The sequence below is a fragment of the Cebidichthys violaceus genome, unplaced genomic scaffold (genome assembly GCF_023349555.1).
Source record: "Cebidichthys violaceus isolate CVI_PGR_0920_01 unplaced genomic scaffold, fCebVio1.0.p SCAF_25, whole genome shotgun sequence".
In the NCBI taxonomy this organism is placed as follows: domain Eukaryota; kingdom Metazoa; phylum Chordata; class Actinopteri; order Perciformes; family Stichaeidae; genus Cebidichthys; species Cebidichthys violaceus.
In genome coordinates, this window is record NW_027176428.1 from 5230872 (window position 1) to 5248053 (window position 17182).

The following is a 17182-nucleotide window of genomic DNA, read 5'->3' on the forward strand; positions in this document are numbered from 1 at the left end:
GTCCCATCCATGAAAGCTTGAGCAGCAGAAGTCATTTGTTGGCAGATCTCCTCTCATGTCATACCCTTGTTGTGGCTTTTGGTTGTCTTAGTTTTTACAGCTCAACACCCATATAGCACATTTTCATGCATCCAATCCCTACACTACTGACTTTACAGATTCCTCCCATTCATTTATTTAACTTATATCAATTTATTTTTTGGTTAATATACTACTGTTTGTGTCACATGTTTAGAGCCAGGCTGTGACAACATACAAGGCTTTATGATCTTATGATGGTTAAGGTAAATTCCAGTTTCCAGTGGTTACTTTAATAACATTTTCTTTAATTGCTTTTAATTTTAGGTAGATAGTTGGAAAGCAACTTATTGCATTTAATCAATCACTCGGATAATATACAATAAACATCTATAAAATGTGCCCTTGCAGGTGGCAATTTTAAAACTACTGTCAAGTTCTTGCATTAAACACATTGAAATGGAAAGTACCCCACCAGGTGTTGTATAGCTGTTACTACAATTATAGAATACAGATGCTTTACTATGAAACAATCTTTTTTTTTTTCTACATATAGTTTGTCAAAGTGCTTACATCACATGATGGGTGTGACGATTTTAATATTCATATTTTGTATGCACAGCAGCAGGATTTAGAGTTGAAATTGCGATACTGTAATTGAGAAAAAGATGTAATCTCCAAAGGGCATTTTGACTTGTCATAGTAGTAAAGGCACATCTGTTTCTAATAACATTAACGATGGCTCTGTTCTATTCAAGTTCGCCAGTAAGCCGTGACAGTAAGCCAGCATGCACAATAACAGGAGTCATTTTATGTTGTCGGGTTTTTTTTTACACTTGTGCTTTTCACACTGTGACATCAAGATGCCATCTATGAAAATGGCACATTTCCTTAAAATATGTATCAGGTGATGATTATTAAAAGTTCTGTGTCTACATTCAATGTAGGAGTTCAAACTTCTCATGCATGCCAACTCCCTGTCACGACTCACTGGGGTACATGAAGATGCATCGTTACCGTTATAAGCAACACCTGAGCTTTCCCTTAAACGACTAACCAGCGTAACATCTGAATGCTAAGACCTGCTCATGCAAAGGCTGGAGGTTAGCCTCTATAAAACACTTCATGTTAGATTCTTAAAGCTAGCTCTTTGCATATATATATATATATATAATACAAGACATTTACAAAGGATACTCAATTACTACTTTATTAAAAAATAACATTTAATACGCAATGATACAACACTGTACATTAGTGTGTGTGCGCAGGGGGAGCAAAGGTGTCCCAGAAGACTGTAAGTGAAGGGCTGCTGGTCAGCTGTGAGGACGTGCTGTAGTCGTCTCATGCTGCATTCATCACGCACGGAGGGTTCAATAGTGTGCATCAACGGACCTCTGACACACTCTGAAGTTGTCATATTTTAGTTCATCGTCTTGCAGGAGGTTCAGATACAAATTGTTTTTAATATTTTTTGAATTGATGTCATGTTAATGTCTCCAACAAGCAGGGACAAATTCCATGGGAAAAGCCACAAACCCTGAGTTTCTGACCTTTTATAAGAGCCGTTTCAAGTCAGACGTTAGTATTTCTGGTATGCCCTCATGTCATGAATGCAGCATTAGTCCTGAGAGGAGGAAAGGTGACTGTAGGGTCTACTGTTCATGGAGTCAGTCCAAGATGGGCAGACTACCTGATTCCACAATAAACAAACCATCACCTTGAAAATCAACCACAACCGAGGCCACTCCAAAATAACCTCACATGTGAATGACAATTGTGATGGAACCACAGGTGAACAGAAATCTGTGCAGACTGAAACCCCTGAAGAACCACAGATAGGTTCAGCTAATACTGTAGGGCCCTATTATAGAGTGAGAATATGCACCGTTTCAGACAGATGCCGTAGTGCATGTCATTAAAAAGAAAACACCACAAAATTCCAAAAATTAATGGTAGATCGAGACTAGTGGTATTTTACAGAATATCACATTACTTCACACAATAGTGGAGCAGTCTCACAATAGATTCATCCATATTTCAAATGGACAACATGAAGCACTGACGATGTGAGATGGCAGTGTTCAGCTCTGCAACAATGTAACAGCACCCAGAAGAAAAAGTTAAAATAAAGACTAAAATGGAGACACGTGTTAGATTAGACTTCTCCTGGTAAGTCAGTCAAGCTTACAGTTTATAGGCGCATTTCAGTGGCATTTTGTGTCAATGTTTAATTGCTTCATAAAATAAATTGGAGAAAAAAAAAAAGACTACTGGCAGTGTTACTGGCAGATGACACACAGGCTTCATTTGTCAGACCATCAATTCTCTAGTTAATTGAGAAAATGTAGATCACTTCATGCACTGACTCTTAATCTTAGGTCGTAAAATAACGATTACAAGACAGATGTCAAGTATGCAGATTTCAAACTCAAGTGTAAACTTATGGATACCAAGCGACTGGTTGATAATAAGCCGTGACCGTGTTGAACATTGTTGCATTTCTCAATGCATCTCAGTTTCAAGGCATGTGTGGAAGACTTCGTCATGCTAAGTATATGACTATGGAAAGACTAGATAATTCAGAAAAGCTAGCTAAAAACTCAAATTGTGTCTTAGAGATGTAATACTCAGTGACAAGTACAAAATTAAGTAAATGACATACTAAACTGGCTAATACAAATTCTATTGAGGGACTATGGCATGGAGCAGTGTTAGGTTAGATAAGAAACTTTCTCCAAAAGTTGCAGAATCCCTAGTTCTTGGACATTAGGAAGAAAAAAGCCTTGTTTTATTGGCAGCGATTTTAGCTTTTTGTGGGAAATTTCCCTCATCAATATGATTCACAAACTGGGTTGTTTAACAACAGCATCATCATTGCCCTGAGAAATATGTTCCCTCGCGGCTATGGGTCTGGAGATGCCTTTTGATTTTGTCAGAACGGCTGAAGCATTTGCCACACACAGGGCAGCTGTATGGCTTCTCCCCAGTATGGATCCTCATGTGAACCTTCAAGTGAGCCATCTGTGTGAAGCCCTTTCCACAAATCTGACAGCGAAATGGTTTTTCTCCCGTGTGGCTACGCTGGTGCTCCTGGAGTCTTCCAGACGAGCTGCAGCATTTCCCGCATACTCCACAGCGATAAGGTTTTTCTCGAGTGTGCACTTGTACATGCACATGCAGGTGGCCAACGTGACTAAACGCCTCACCACAAACCTTGCAGCAAAAGGAAGACATGTGGCCTTGAACGGGAGATTTTTGATGAGGGCAGTCCACGGCATTGGCTCCCTGGTTGCGCATTTGAGAGGCCTGTCCTCTGTTGGCTCCACTTCCATTTCCCTTAACACCAACCATCTGTCCTCCATTCTCTACCCCGATAATGTCAATGTTGTTCTCATTTGAGCAGTTTGGGTTGACTGGTGCGAGTGGCTGGGCGCCGCTGTTGGAAGAAGTCGAGCCTCTGTGGCCTCCTCCACTCTCTACCTTCACATGCCTCGAGGAGCCTCGAGATGCAGGATCCCTCTCCCTGTTCTCCACGCCTTGACTCTGAGGCTGAGGGAGGTTGGATGTGTGGGGGCCGTCCTGAGGATACTCGTTAACAACACGCGGGGGAGTGAACAAGTTCTCTGGTGTGCTGCAAGAGCCGTGGCCGCGGAGCTGATCATCTCCTTGGTTGGCCCGGAGATCTCTTTTATCCTTAATCTGAATGGGGATGCGCTCTTCATGCCCCATGCTGGGACTCCACTCACGCCGTGGGTGCTCACCCTCCTCCTCGTCCAACAGTGCCATGGACGGACGATCTGCGAACATAACAAGAGGAAGAAGATCAGATAAAAATATTAACTTCATTGCTGTAAACATAACAGTGCACATTGTAACGTTAGTTGAACTACATGGCACTTGGTGTGTTTGTTGATACTTTCAGAGAAAGGTGAACCAGCTACTGCTTCTGGGAATTATCTATAGTGCTGCCCATTTACAGAAGAGACCGTGAAGCTGTGGCAGAGCCAACCGGAGCACATGGAAATAGTAATGTGGTGTTCTTCGGTAAAACACCCCTTTACCAGACTTTTTCCATCAAACACACAAAGAGCTGAACTCGCCACATTGTCATACAATTCTTAGAAACATCCATGTAGAAAAGTGTAACTGTGTGGTGATACACTAACTGAGCAGGTCAACATATGTACTGTATCCAACAAACTGACACATTTAGTTCACGAAGCAAAATAATGGCCCAAGCAATAGACTCTCTTATTTAACGTATTTAAATATGATACAAAACAGTCCGGGGAAAGCATGAGTATGTATAATAGGCAATAATACAGTATGTGATGCCTACATAAAGTATTCACTCCCTTGATTCTTTAAGTGAGCATTATGCCATTCATTCACAGTGGATGTAACTGGGATATTTAACACTGCTAACGAATAAAAAGACTTGTCTACTGTACGTACACAATCTCTACAAATGGATTGAAGTTAAGAGGGCAATACTTATCATACTCATAATAAATATTTGGCACCTTTAGCAATACTTACAGCAGTTTCAGCCATGGGTCTACTCTGTGAGGGTAGGGAGTTTTAAAATTGAAGTAAACCAACACTAAGACACGACAAGAGTGTAGTGTGAATCCGTTTAGTTAGTGTTCACGTGTATCTGTCCTGCCCTGTCAAATCAATCGTGAATTAGTACACCGAGTATGTCAAAACGTTCACTAGTGTACAGATACAACAGTTAGCTATATGCTAACCCCGGGTGTAGGCTAGTCGGCTAAACTAGCTGGTTGGCTAACGAACAAAGGTTGCTAAAGCGCTAGCCGCTCCACAACAACAGCAGCTAAAGTCAACTAGCTCGCTAACGGCTAAAGTTAACTTGTTTGGAAGTGACGGAACATCACTCTGATACTATTTGTTGTGTTGTTGCATTATTTCTGCACGCGGTCATACTCATTACACTACCTAACGCCAGCCCCAAAAGAGTTGGCAGATAGGACATAAAGAGGCGCCACTGCACCGTTAGCTTTCAGCGGAGCTAACCTGGCCATATTTCAATTCCAGCGTCTCGCAGCCTGCGTCTCAAATGGTCGTTCTCCCGCTCCCTGATCGCTATCTCCTCCTGGTACTCCAAAATCGTGTCCTCGACAGATTTGTAGATCTCCTGCGCAGCAAGCATGAGACGCTCAGTCAAAAATACGTTTAAAAACTGAAGTTTGGTCATTTTTCTTGGGTTGCACAGCGCTCTTGCTACCATCCAAAATGGACCAAAAAGATGCTCGACCCTGTCACGTGACCCGGAGTTAAGTCGTCTTCTTCTTCGCCTCCTCCTTTCACATCGTTCTCCATAAATCTCCTGTGACACCACTTTTTCTGTAGTATTTATAATCGGGTCTCAGGTGACAGAACAACATGCCTGAATGTTGTGAAAGCGCCAGTTTATTTGACATTAATCTATGTCCAAATTTTGAAAACTCTATGGATCTTCAAATGAGGTAATCAGTAACGCTCAGCTGAGCTCAGCATATATAAAATGTAAAAGCTGTCTCCTGACTATTTCCTGTCAAACCCCTCAATCCGTTTTCTCAAAGCATCAAAAACAATCTTACACCTTTAAATAAAACCAGTCACCACACATCTAAAGTATAACATGCAGTTTTGGTATGTTATTATTATGTACATTGTCAAAATAGTTTATCAGTTACATAATTACAAAAGCATCAGTAAAATGTATGGATTTACAGAGTAAAGGGGACACCGTTTGTCATCAAGCTGAATACTTCTCATTTCTACAAGCAGCTTTGACATTATTGCATGAAGCCCAAACAAAGCATTCTGCATCTTTGTGGGAAAATGTCGAAAATAATCGAAAATAATACAAAACAAAAGAAAAAAACAACCCAGTGGCATAGCTACATGATACATAGTCTATACTTATTGTGTTTGTATACAGTGTTCGGATTATATGTCATTACAGTTACATCTCCAATCAGGTGCATCATCAAAATTAAAAAAACAAGTACCAAATATGCTATATGAAATTTAACAACAAATAAAGCAATGGAAACAGCTAATACCCTAAATATACAAAGATTAATATGTAAATATCGTGATATGAATATCTAAGTTATGTAGCCGATACTTAAATATAATGAGTAGTGAAATAAAACATGGTAATAAAAATATACTTGAAAGTGTAAAATATCTTGCATTTGCTAAAGCTATGTTTTTTTTGGTATTTTACATCATTAAATAACAAGTCTTACAATACTTTTCACATTCAGTCATATGATTTATTATCAGCAATTAATTATTTAATGAATAAGATGGCGTGACCTGGAGGACTGGCTTCTTCGCAATTGATTAAATGTTAAGTTAATAAAAAATAAAGATTTATTTATTTTAAATAATTAGATTTTACTAAATAGATAAAATGCCAGCGTCTTGTTTTTCATTTTAGATTATATCATTAATTTCCAATGTCACTTCCCATTTTCAAATAAACCTTTAATATTTTCAATTTTATTTTACCCGTTGCTTTTTAGTTTGATTATGAACTGATTATTTATAATAGAGTAGTAGAACACTAATGCATTGAACTTTTTATTTTAATCATGACCAAAATATCCTCCATACTTCAGTCAGTATAAGTCTCTCGGATGAACTTAATATCCTAAGACAAGTCCTGTGGCTGCTCTTCAGGTGGAGGTGGGGGAAATGCCGCTGCATTTGAGACGCAAGCTCTTAACTATGAACTACTGGGCCAATCTTCAAGGACATTCTGGAGATGATCATCCGACCACAAAAGTGCTTCTGCCATGTTGGGAAAGAGAAAGTGCCAAACAGGAATGTTTTGCATGGAGCAGTGGAAAATTAGCAAGAAATATGTCATTGAATCAGGTAACATTCACTCCTACAGTACCGTTATCAACTACACCACCGTGGCTATTTCCATCAGTGTCAGTTGATAATTATTTTTTGGACAAAACCCAAGCATTTAAAGACATTGATATCATGATTTACAGACAACATATCAAACATTTACTCTAGCATACACAGATGGATCTAAAGATCCTAATACAGGGAGAACTGGTTTTGCAGTCACCATACCAACCTTGCAATATGAAGTCAAAAAGAGAACATCAGATCATCTGTCTGTTTATACAGTTGAGACGTTGGCCATTTTAACAGCACTGCAGTGGGTAGAGGAGGCTCAGATAAAAAAAGGTCATTGTCTGTTCAGATTCCAGTTCAGCATTATCCTCATTACAATCATTCACATCCCACAGCAGGCAGGATTTAATTAATGAAATATACGACACTCATCCGACTTAAGAATATGGGTATTTTTGTATCATTTACGTGGGTACCAGCACACAGAGGGGTACAAGGAAATGAAAGAGCAGATAAATTAGCAAAACAAGCATAAGTCAGACATTTTATTCAGCAAAGCAGAAGCTAAATCAATAATCAAAAGAAACATTCTTAAGGAGTGGCAGCATAGTTGGGACGTAGGAGAAACAGGAAGACATCTGTATGCTGTTCTGAAAGAAGTTGGAAAATGGAGGACATCCAGAAGAAGCAACACAGAAGAAAACATACTAACCAGACTGAGGATTGGACACACAAGGCTGAACAAAACAATGCAACTAATAAATAAACACCCAACAGGACTATGTGAGCACTGCCAAATACCAGAATCTGTAGATCATATCATTTGTCATTGCCAGAAATTCACACTCGAACAAGACAGGTTGAAGAGGAAGCTGGGAGTTGAGGAACTAAATCTAGAAGATGCATTAACCTTGGGGGAAGGAAATGTACTACAATACGTGAAAGAAACAGGATTGAGTAAAATAATTTAAGTCACCGAAATGATAGCACTTTTTTTTTTAAATTATATTTGTTTGTTTGTTTATTTGTTTTTGTAAGGGGATAGATACTCTGGTCCACACTTCAATACAGTAAGTGACGGAAATGCACCTTTCACTGGATGCCATCCGCCATAAAACTTAAAAGAAGAAGAAGAAAAAGAAGAATATCCTCCAGCTCGGCAGGCGGCGAAACCTACATGTGCGAAACATGCGCCCAGAAAAGCGGAAATGACGAACCGTCAAACTTGCGCACTTCTCCACGTGCGAGACCAGCGCAGTCACATTGGCAGGTCCGCAGCTCCACGATGAAACGACCAAGTAAGTAAGCCCTGATATGAGCTCATAAAAACATATTTTAGGGCTTTATTGTTCGGTTAATACATCGAACCATACACTACCTGTATTCATCGGTAACAGCCACCATTGGTCTGCTTTATCTTCGTGTTTGGCTAATGTTAATTAATTGTTATTCGGTTTTTCTTCTATATTTTGTCTTCAGAGTTAAAGAAAGCAAGTAAGCGGGTCTCATGTTCCAAACGCTATAAAATACAGAAAAAGGTGAGTGTTTTGACTCTTATTAACGTCACTTTAAAGATAAACGTGTGCAGTTTTTCGGTCGATGAGGCCTGTGTGAACGCTGCTAACGTTGATGCTAATTTATAACTCGTTTAGACTCATTTTAATGTCTTCAAGAAATCGAGTTAACATTTTTTTGTATGCGTTTAGGTTCGGGAACACAACAGAAAGTTAAAAAAAGAGGCAAAGAAGAACGGAGTGAGCAAACGAGTGAAGAAAGATCCCGGCGTCCCCAGCAGCGCTCCCTTCAAAGAGGAGGTCCTCCGCGAGGCGGAGCAGAGGAGGCTACAGGTCCGCCTCATTTAGTCTTCTAACGTAGTTTATCACAACACCTACCTTTTGGTTAAATGTGCATTTTGAGTGTTTTTTTTTTTTTTTTTTTAAAAGTGTGCTGTGTTGGACTGCTCTAATACTCATCGAACATGTTCTCCTCTTTCACAGATTGAAGAAGTAAAAGAGAAAAAGAAACAAGCTAAGATAGTGGAGCGAGCCCAGAAGAGGAAAAAGGAGACTGCGAGTAAAGGATCAGAACCCAAGGCCAAGAAGGCTCGGCAGGTAAAAGGCAAACACTAAAATAATCCATCGTTCAGAATTATATTAATTTACGGTTGACTGACTTTTATTTTTGCGGGGTGTCTTGTTTCCATAGGATGTTGTTGAAAAGCAGTCAGAGAAACCATCTACCCCAGACAAGAACTCCAAACACTACCTTTGCTCTGAATTAAATAAGGTAAACCTTCCCTATCCCAGTCAGTGTTTTACAGGAATGGCTTTCACCTGATAATCTTTAGCGTGATCCCTCTATAATCTTTTCAGGTAATTGATGCATCTGATGTAGTAATAGAAGTCCTCGATGCTCGGGACCCACTGGGGTGCAGGTGTCCACAGCTGGAGGAGGCGGTGCTGCAGAGGGAAGGCAATAAAAAACTGATCTTGGTTTTAAGCAAAATAGGTAAGTGGACACGAGACACTATCATGTTAACTCATGTTGTGGATTTAAATGAAAAATGTCTTGTCTGGACTCTAAATGTTTGATGTTCTGTGTTGCAGATCTGGTACCAATAGATAATGTGGAGCGGTGGCTACAGTGCTTACAACTGGAGTTTCCAGTTGTGGCATTCAAAGCATCAACACAGATCAAGGACAAAACAGTGGTAGGAGGTGCATTTGACACGATCAAGAACACATGTTTAGATTTATAAAAAGTATAATAGTTTATATGGACACTGCACTGTCATTTTATACACATTTGGATGCATTTACCAACCTGTGTCTCGACAAGGCTAGGGGCCTCAATCTCTATTTTGATAAATACATGTTTATCCAGCTTTATGCAATATAATTGGAATTTTTAATAGTCTGAATTAAGATTCATTGCAACGGGTCAACTATCAATAATACAGTTTTAACTTTTCAACTTGAGGCGGGAAGTGAAACGTTCTCCTCCCCTCTTACATTAAAAACAAATATGTTATCACGTTGTAATGTGGAGGACTGAGAAGGTTGAGCAGCTTGTGCTGTTATAACTGGTTATAACCTCCAAGAGTAACACACAAACCACTCTATAGAGTGGCTCTGTCACAAGCAGAGCTCATCTGTAGTGTGTTTGTTAACAAAATAATTGTTTTTCAGCAATATTTCCTGATACATCCATGCTGTGTTATTCAGACGGTGGGAGAGAGTTTCAGCCACTTGAAATGCAAACCCCCAAAAAAACTTTGTTCATTTGTGGACGGTACTTTCTTCCAAGTAACTTAACTTGTCTGGTAACGTCTTCCTCAGCAAGCAAGGAAGAGCAGGATCGTGGCTTCCCATGAAGTCCTGGACCGATCCAGAGCAGCAGCCTGTTCTGGAAACGGTATTCTCACGGAGCTCCTCACAAGTTTTGCTGCTAACAAACAGAATGAAGCTTCACTCAAAGTGGGCGTAGTTGGTAAGCACAGCAGTTCCCCTACATAAAACAGAATTTACTTTGACATTGTATTGTCAGTTGTAAATTCTGGTTGCTCAAAGTACATAATCTTAATGCTCTTTTTTTTATTTTTATTTTTTTTTTTTTTATAAACCCTCAGGTTTTCCAAATGTGGGGAAAAGCAGTCTCATCAACAGTATGAAGGGGATCCTTGCATGCAATGCTGGCGTTAAGAGAGGCATCACAAAGTGAGTGATGACTAAGCTTAAAACAGTAGCTCCAAACACAATTGTAGCATTTTCTGTGGGATCAGTTTTAGTGCAGTTATCAGAACTGGCAATTACAAATTGTAAGTGTTATGCACATTACTGTGGGATTAAGTTCATATTGTTTGAAGTTCTAATTAACATAACAATTTACTTACTCACTTTTAACTACATACTTTTTTTTGTAGTTCATCCTAATAGTCAAATGTTGCCTGTTGCCACCCCTCAGATCCATGCAGGAGGTGCACATCTTGAAGAACGTGAAGCTCATAGATAGCCCAGGAGTTGTGGCGTCGGCGTCAAACCCACCAGCCTCCATGGCTCTGAGGAGCCTGCAGGTGGAGGAGGGCCAGCAGAATGTGCTGGAAGCCGTCAGGACTCTGCTGAAACAGTGTGACCACAGCCAGGTAGGAGGAGCTCAATCACAGGAGACATGTGTTGAGTCATGTGTGAACTGGTTAGATTAATTTGGTTATTCTCTTGTGATTTAAAAAAATATATAATTTCAGGATGTGTTCTCATGGTTTCAGATCATGCTTCAGTACAACGTCCCAGACTTTAGAAACTCTCTTGAGTTTTTAACCCTTTTCGCCAAAAAGCGTGGCTATCTGCAGAAGGGTGGCGTCCCCAACACGGAGCAGGCGGCCACAGCGTTCCTTGCTGACTGGACAGGGTGAGTGTTTGTATGAAGACAAAGGTTTGGCAGCCGTAGAGCGTCGGTGTGGAAATGAGGACAAAAACGCAAGTCTAGATTTCATAATGAAGACTTCTAATCCAACTCTGATCCCAACACTGTGCCAGAATAACTGCATTATGTAAGTAGGTAGTGTTGTGTCTCCATTGATCTCACAGAAGTCTGTGTCTCCTCAGAGCCAAGACAAGCTACCACTGTAAGGCACCGGAGAACCACGGCCTTCCCGCCTACATGTCCGATGCTGTTGTCACAGAGATGCAGAGCGGCTGGGATCTGAACAATCTGAAGAAGGGCAACGAGGAAACTCTGAAAGGTAACGGTGTTTTGATTTGATTCCTTAAACGGCAAGTTTGCCAACTTAACTTTTTTCACATATTGTGTAAAGAGCAACATTGCCTTTTGGTGCCGCTAGGGGCTAACACATCCCAGCTCTATGCAAAATAATTGGAATTTTTAATAGTCTGAATTTAGATTCATTGCAATTCAAATGTGTGACGGGTCAACTATCAATAATACAGTTTTAACTTTTCAACTTGAGGCGGGATGTGAAATGTTCTTTTCCCCTCTTATAGTTTGGATTTATTATTGAAAACAAATATGTTATCACGTTGTTGTAATGTGGAGGAGGACTGAGAAGGTTGAGCAGCTTTTGCTGTGCTGTTATAACTGGTTATAACCTCCAAGAGTAACACACAAACCACTCTATAAAGTCGCTCTGTCACAAGCAGAGCTCATCTGTAGTGTGTTTGTTAACAAAATAAGTGTTTTTCCAGAAGTATCTTCCAATACGTGCATGCTGTGTTATTCAGATGGTGAGTTTCAGCCACTTGAAATGCAAACCAAAAAAAACTTAGTTCATTTGTGAATGGTACTTTCTTTCAAGTGACACTAATGTGCTTTTAGACTCTTTGCTGAAAACAACTTTTGCTTTTCAGGTGTTAAATTCCCAAGCCAGGCCAGCAGCATCGGCTTCATCTCTAAAGGCCCGACTGCAGGTCAGCTGAGTGTCCTCGACTCCTCTGAAGAAACACCTGTTGCTGCAGAGGGAGCAGCAGAGCAGAATAATGAGGTAATGATAGAAGTTTTAGTTTTTTAACTGCAAGACGATACAGATTCTTCAAATAGTGTTAGCAGTCTGGTTTCCAGGAAATGAGGACAAAAATTCATGTCTTGATTTGTGTATGAAGACTTCTAATCCAACTCTGATCCTGCTGGCTGGACCGTTCTCATTCAAATCACTTTTCATCTGGAGTGTTGTTTGACTTTGAATAGTTAAAACATCTGCTTGTCTTGCAGCCTGTACAAAGTGCTGAGGAGGCAAATAAAACAGAAGAACCAGATAAACCACAGACGGCGCAACTCAAGAGTAAGTTTTGTTTTTAAAAAATGTCCTTTTATTACTAAAATATCCACCTAGTAGGGCTTATTTTTACATCTCTACTTGTCTTCCAGAAGAACCAGGCCATGTGCAGTTCCAGTCTGTCCCCATCGACATCAGCCTCTCTGCAGCGACAACAGATGACACCTATGACTTCAACACACATTTTAAATGAGCTCTGCTTTCTTTGTCTGGAGGACATGCAGATGTGGATTTGTCAGCATACACAAACATGCTGACATACAGAATCACTGTCAGGGTGCCTTTTGATCACCTCAGACAGGCCAAGTTGATTCAGAATCAGTTTAAAAGGCACTGCCTAGTTGAGTGGGCAGTCGTTGGTGTCCGTGACCTGCCTTTAAACTCTGAATCTGGAAGATAGTTTCCAGACAAGGACCTTTATCCTCGACGACATTTTTCAGTTAATTTAATTGAATAGTTTGTCTGTGGTCATGTGTATATATCCACCGACTTCTACTTCTAGATGTTGTTGGTGAATAATCGCCTGTTTTAAATGTCCAGAGGTCATTTGTAATTTTGTGTTCATGCAGAATACTGTATATAGACAATGTACTATAAATGTAATAAACCCTCTACAAAGCCTTCATTTGTTATGTTTATAAAACCTTAAAGTTGCACTACAGCAGTTCCATGCTGTTGAAACCTATCCCCCCTCCTCCTTTTTGAGGCAATAAACTGGCCACAATCTTGGAAATGGAAAATCTTAAAAAAAAAAAAAAAAATTGAAATGATAAAATATTAATTTCATGTGCCATACAAAGGATGACCAATATTAACATCAGCAAAGCAATGTATATAAAAAAAATCCTGACTGAAGGGTTATAAAGCATGAGAATATTGTGCACATTTTGTTATTCAATTTCTGCAGTGGTGCAATTGGCTTAGTGGTCTGCATAAAATGTCATTAAAAAAACACTTCAGTTTATCATGAGCAGCAGTACAGCACTGATTTAGTGTTCATTTACGGCAGTTACAAATGTTATCCAAGACGAATCACAATGACAGCACAACATGAAAGAGCTGCCCTGTATTAACAATTCACCGTTGTTTCAGAATAATGGAATTAGGGGAAGAGGGAGATAAACTGCATTTTTGTAACAAATGCTGCACCGTGTACAGACCACTGTTAAAATGATCTGATAAATGTAATTAAGTATGAAACTTGCTACTTTGCCACAGAAAGTACAGATTGAGGTAATGACCTGTGTGGCTAATACTGGACTGGTTGTCCTATATCATAGCTAAGGTAACTAAAATCGTCCAGTATGCAAATAAAGTGAATTCATCAGTATTCAGCTGCATGTAAACAAACCTGCTGAAGTCATTACTTTAACAAAGGCTTCTTCAGCACATGGTTGTCTTGGCATGTTGTTGCAAGGTATCTCATTGTAGTAGACTGGGATTGATGCATACATGTCTATTAAGATTATACTCTTCAAATGCAACAGGATGAAACATTGCTCTTATCGGGAGGAAAACAGTCTAGGCCTCTTCAGTGAAACGATCCGCTTTAAACAAAACATTTTGAGAAGCGTGGGTCAGATAGATGCACTGGGTATAGAAAAAAGCTGTTCAAGGGAATGTGAGAGTCTACAAATTCGGAGGATTACAGAAGTGGCGAGTGAAAAGGCTTCACTTAGATCCTGAGATATCACGAGGCGTGGTCCTGCTTGGCTGCTCGAAAGTTCCTAAAACCAAATTTTTCAGTCTAGTTGTACCCTGTGTGTTTTCGCACAGGATTAAATTTTCCTGTGGGGTCGGGAATGAACCACTTTTCCCACACGTCAGAAAAGGAGGATGTCCTCCCCCAGGGTTTGTAGTGTCCGTTCCAATGGAGGAGTTTAGCAGCTTTCACAAACTGTAGGGAGTAGCGGTTTCCAGCACCTGTAGTGCCTGAAAAACAAATGTGAGTTTTATACTTTCCATCATATATTGAGTCAACATTAAAATATTTTAACCTGAAAACTTGCATCCTTCACAAAGAACAGAGCTTCCTTGGTCAGTTGTGATTTTCTAGTATCATTTAACAGGCTAGATGCTTTTACAACAGAAAACTGCCTCAATAAACCTTGAAAGGTCTGTTAAAAGACATAGTTCAACATTTTGGGAGGTACACTAATTCCTAATCTTGCCAATAGTTACACGATAAGACAATAACTTTCATGGGAAACAATAATTAGGGTTGTGTCTAAAATGTGTTGGATCTACAGCCAATGGTTCATTGAGAAAAAACATGTAATGTATTTTAGTTTCCCTTCAGTAAGTAACCAGAACTTACCAAGATGCCTGACATGCCACATCGGGTCAATCGTGGAGTGACGTTTGTAGAAAACAATGAGGAGTGGAGGGGTGGTGATACTCTCTGCTAGTGTCTTACTGTACAGATCCTCCCTAAAAGGAAACCAACAAATGCAGCTTAATTCTAACAGAAGGAGTCCACTAGCCTCAATATTCATGCATCTTTTTCACCAGTGTGAGTAACATACTGTGTGTTGAGTTCCATCCAGTGCTCCAGCTGCCGGGTTATGTTCTGGTTCCTCCACTCGGTCAGGTTGGCGATGATGACCCCGGGGTTGAAGGAGCACGTGTTGGCCCTCATCCCCAGCTTCTTGATAGCATCCTTTGTGAAGTCCAGGAAACCTATATAGTTATTCTATTGGAGAAGATTCATTATTTTAAATCAAATGTCACTACATTTGCATAAAAACATTTAACGTCATGAATTTTTTATTTTTTTCATAACTCATGGAAGAGATGGCCTACCTGATTTCCAGCACCTCGAATGATGCCCTTAGCAGATGCTGAATCACAGTCATCAGAAAAGGCAGCTGCGTGTCCTGGTTTGAGGTTGGTTTCATAAAGCTCCTGAATGTCCCCTATGATCCAACAGAACAGACTAAGTCCATTCGTAAATTCCCTTCCAGAGAACCTTTTCTCTCACTGTTAGTTTATGGCCACAGTAACTCTCTTTCTTTATGGTGGTGCCTTACCTTGTACAATGGTATCGTCATCCAAATAGATCGCTTTCTCTGCTTCGGGTATGAACACAGGTAGATAAAACCTGGCAAAAGTTAACTGAAAAATAGACAATCATAACAAAGTTGACAACCATTTGTAAACAGTAACATGAATATTTATTCTGGCACCGTGAAAACATTCTGTTATCTCACCGGTTTAGCAGCTTCCAGCGGCTGAGTGTCTTTCGCTATCTTCCCATTGAGGAGCTCAGGCTTAAAAATAACAATCTTATATTTGACATTTTTTAGCCGCGTATTACTAAGCCAAACACTGTCGGTGAAACAAGGAGATAAAGTTATGTCAGATAACGGTTATTTAAATCACATGAGAATTACTTTTCACACATTTCTCTTCTTCAAGGCAATATAATCGTATGCATGATGCAGTATACAAGCTCCATTGTCTTACTTTAGGTGATCCACCGTGTCATTCAGGGTGACGATGGTGAAGACGACATTGGCTTTACTGTTCTGATAGACACTGTTCATGGCAGCAACCACAGCTCCGAGTCTTTCCTCGACAGCAGTAATGAGGACAGGGATCTCCTCTCCTTTCCGCACAGACTCCAGTCGAAGCTCCGGAGACAACTCGGATTCAAAGGGAAGACTCGCATCTGAATGAAGACATATTTAGGATTTCACAAATAATGCAGTGACTTTGTCGGATGACATTTACAACAACACACTTCATAGTCCGAGAAGAAGGTACAGAGCACCAAGAGAAACATACCTGGGGTTTCCATGTGTAAAATGTCTCCGAGGTTGAGGAGATTTCGTTGAACTATGATCAGGAAGGCGACAGCCAGCAGCAAAAGAATGACCACGTTTACTGAAAGAAACGGTGAAGAACTGATCTCAATGATAGCTGTGGTACACTGTGAAAGACACACATCTGTTGAGGAGTAAATTAATGTTAATGTTGCTATTTAACTATTGTTTTACAATCTCACTGCACTATCTAGACATAACAAACATGCATCTAGACTGACTCACCTTTCCTCAGTGTCATGATAACAGGAGGATTGTCTGCTCCTCCTGCACGCCTGATAAATGTAAAAATTAAAACAGGTGAAAGTGTCAAATTTGATCTGAGCGCAGCCCAAGCTGTATTAGCTGGCTAGCTACTGAAGACTGACATAAACCAAGAATTACTGCTGCATAAACACAACAGGACCATCAGACTAGGTGAAGGAAGCTACTAAAATATGTCGGACAGGACAGCAAAGATAATTTAGGCTACAGCCAAACTGCCAACTCAACATCAACAAGTTAAACGCTCTCCGCCAACAAACTCGCACGTAGTAATAGATGCCCATGCGTTTGCCTGATTTTAACATTAAATTTGCTTGTTGTTCCCAGCAAAAACAAAATTAAATAGTATAATATTCGGTATGTATACATGATTAAATGGCTAGGTAAAAAAATCACA

The 17182-nt window shown here is 40.0% G+C and overlaps 3 protein-coding genes and 3 non-coding genes across 8 annotated transcripts; 4 read left to right on the plus strand and 2 right to left on the minus strand.

The window, feature by feature from the left end:
- Positions 1 to 1214: 1214 nt before the first annotated feature.
- Positions 1215 to 5282, minus strand: LOC137879676 (zinc finger protein 554-like). 2 transcript variants are annotated; one of them, XM_068720581.1, is made up of 2 exons: positions 5059 to 5282; positions 1215 to 3818 (listed from the first exon to the last, which is right to left on the minus strand). In XM_068720581.1, the coding sequence occupies exons 1-2, from the start codon at positions 5270 to 5272 to the stop codon at positions 2893 to 2895; spliced, it is 1140 nt and encodes a 379-aa protein (XP_068576682.1). In that variant the 5' UTR covers positions 5273 to 5282; the 3' UTR covers positions 1215 to 2892. The 2 variants fall into 2 exon arrangements, with proteins under 2 accessions (XP_068576682.1, XP_068576683.1); XM_068720582.1 differs by lacking the exon at positions 5059 to 5282 and adding an exon at positions 4561 to 4935.
- Positions 5283 to 8133: 2851 nt separating this feature from the next.
- gnl3 (G protein nucleolar 3) lies at positions 8134 to 13318 on the plus strand. 2 transcript variants are annotated; one of them, XM_068719961.1, is made up of 15 exons: positions 8134 to 8207; positions 8389 to 8447; positions 8616 to 8756; positions 8907 to 9020; positions 9115 to 9195; positions 9282 to 9417; positions 9516 to 9619; positions 10248 to 10398; positions 10538 to 10625; positions 10873 to 11050; positions 11174 to 11316; positions 11514 to 11650; positions 12273 to 12406; positions 12634 to 12703; positions 12790 to 13318. In XM_068719961.1, exons 1-15 carry the CDS (start codon positions 8195 to 8197, stop codon positions 12888 to 12890), a joined length of 1650 nt encoding a protein of 549 aa, XP_068576062.1. In that variant the 5' UTR covers positions 8134 to 8194; the 3' UTR covers positions 12891 to 13318. The 2 variants fall into 2 exon arrangements, with proteins under 2 accessions (XP_068576062.1, XP_068576063.1); XM_068719962.1 differs by having other exon boundaries at positions 12793 to 13318.
- On the plus strand, positions 9953 to 10084 carry LOC137879724 (small nucleolar RNA SNORA47). Its single transcript, XR_011103756.1, has one exon. It is a non-coding gene; the product is annotated as a small nucleolar RNA SNORA47 (small nucleolar RNA).
- Positions 11366 to 11440, plus strand: LOC137879721 (small nucleolar RNA SNORD19). Its single transcript, XR_011103754.1, has one exon. It is a non-coding gene; the product is annotated as a small nucleolar RNA SNORD19 (small nucleolar RNA).
- Positions 11960 to 12034, plus strand: LOC137879723 (small nucleolar RNA SNORA47). Its single transcript, XR_011103755.1, has one exon. It is a non-coding gene; the product is annotated as a small nucleolar RNA SNORA47 (small nucleolar RNA).
- Positions 13319 to 13657: 339 nt separating the features above from the next.
- Positions 13658 to 17031, minus strand: glt8d1 (glycosyltransferase 8 domain containing 1). The gene is made up of 9 exons (XM_068719963.1): positions 16747 to 17031; positions 16484 to 16582; positions 16163 to 16367; positions 15907 to 16024; positions 15727 to 15811; positions 15500 to 15612; positions 15223 to 15389; positions 15015 to 15127; positions 13658 to 14629 (listed from the first exon to the last, which is right to left on the minus strand). Exons 1-9 carry the CDS (start codon positions 16760 to 16762, stop codon positions 14445 to 14447), a joined length of 1101 nt encoding a protein of 366 aa, XP_068576064.1. The 5' UTR covers positions 16763 to 17031; the 3' UTR covers positions 13658 to 14444.
- Between the last annotated feature and the right edge of the window lie 151 nt (positions 17032 to 17182).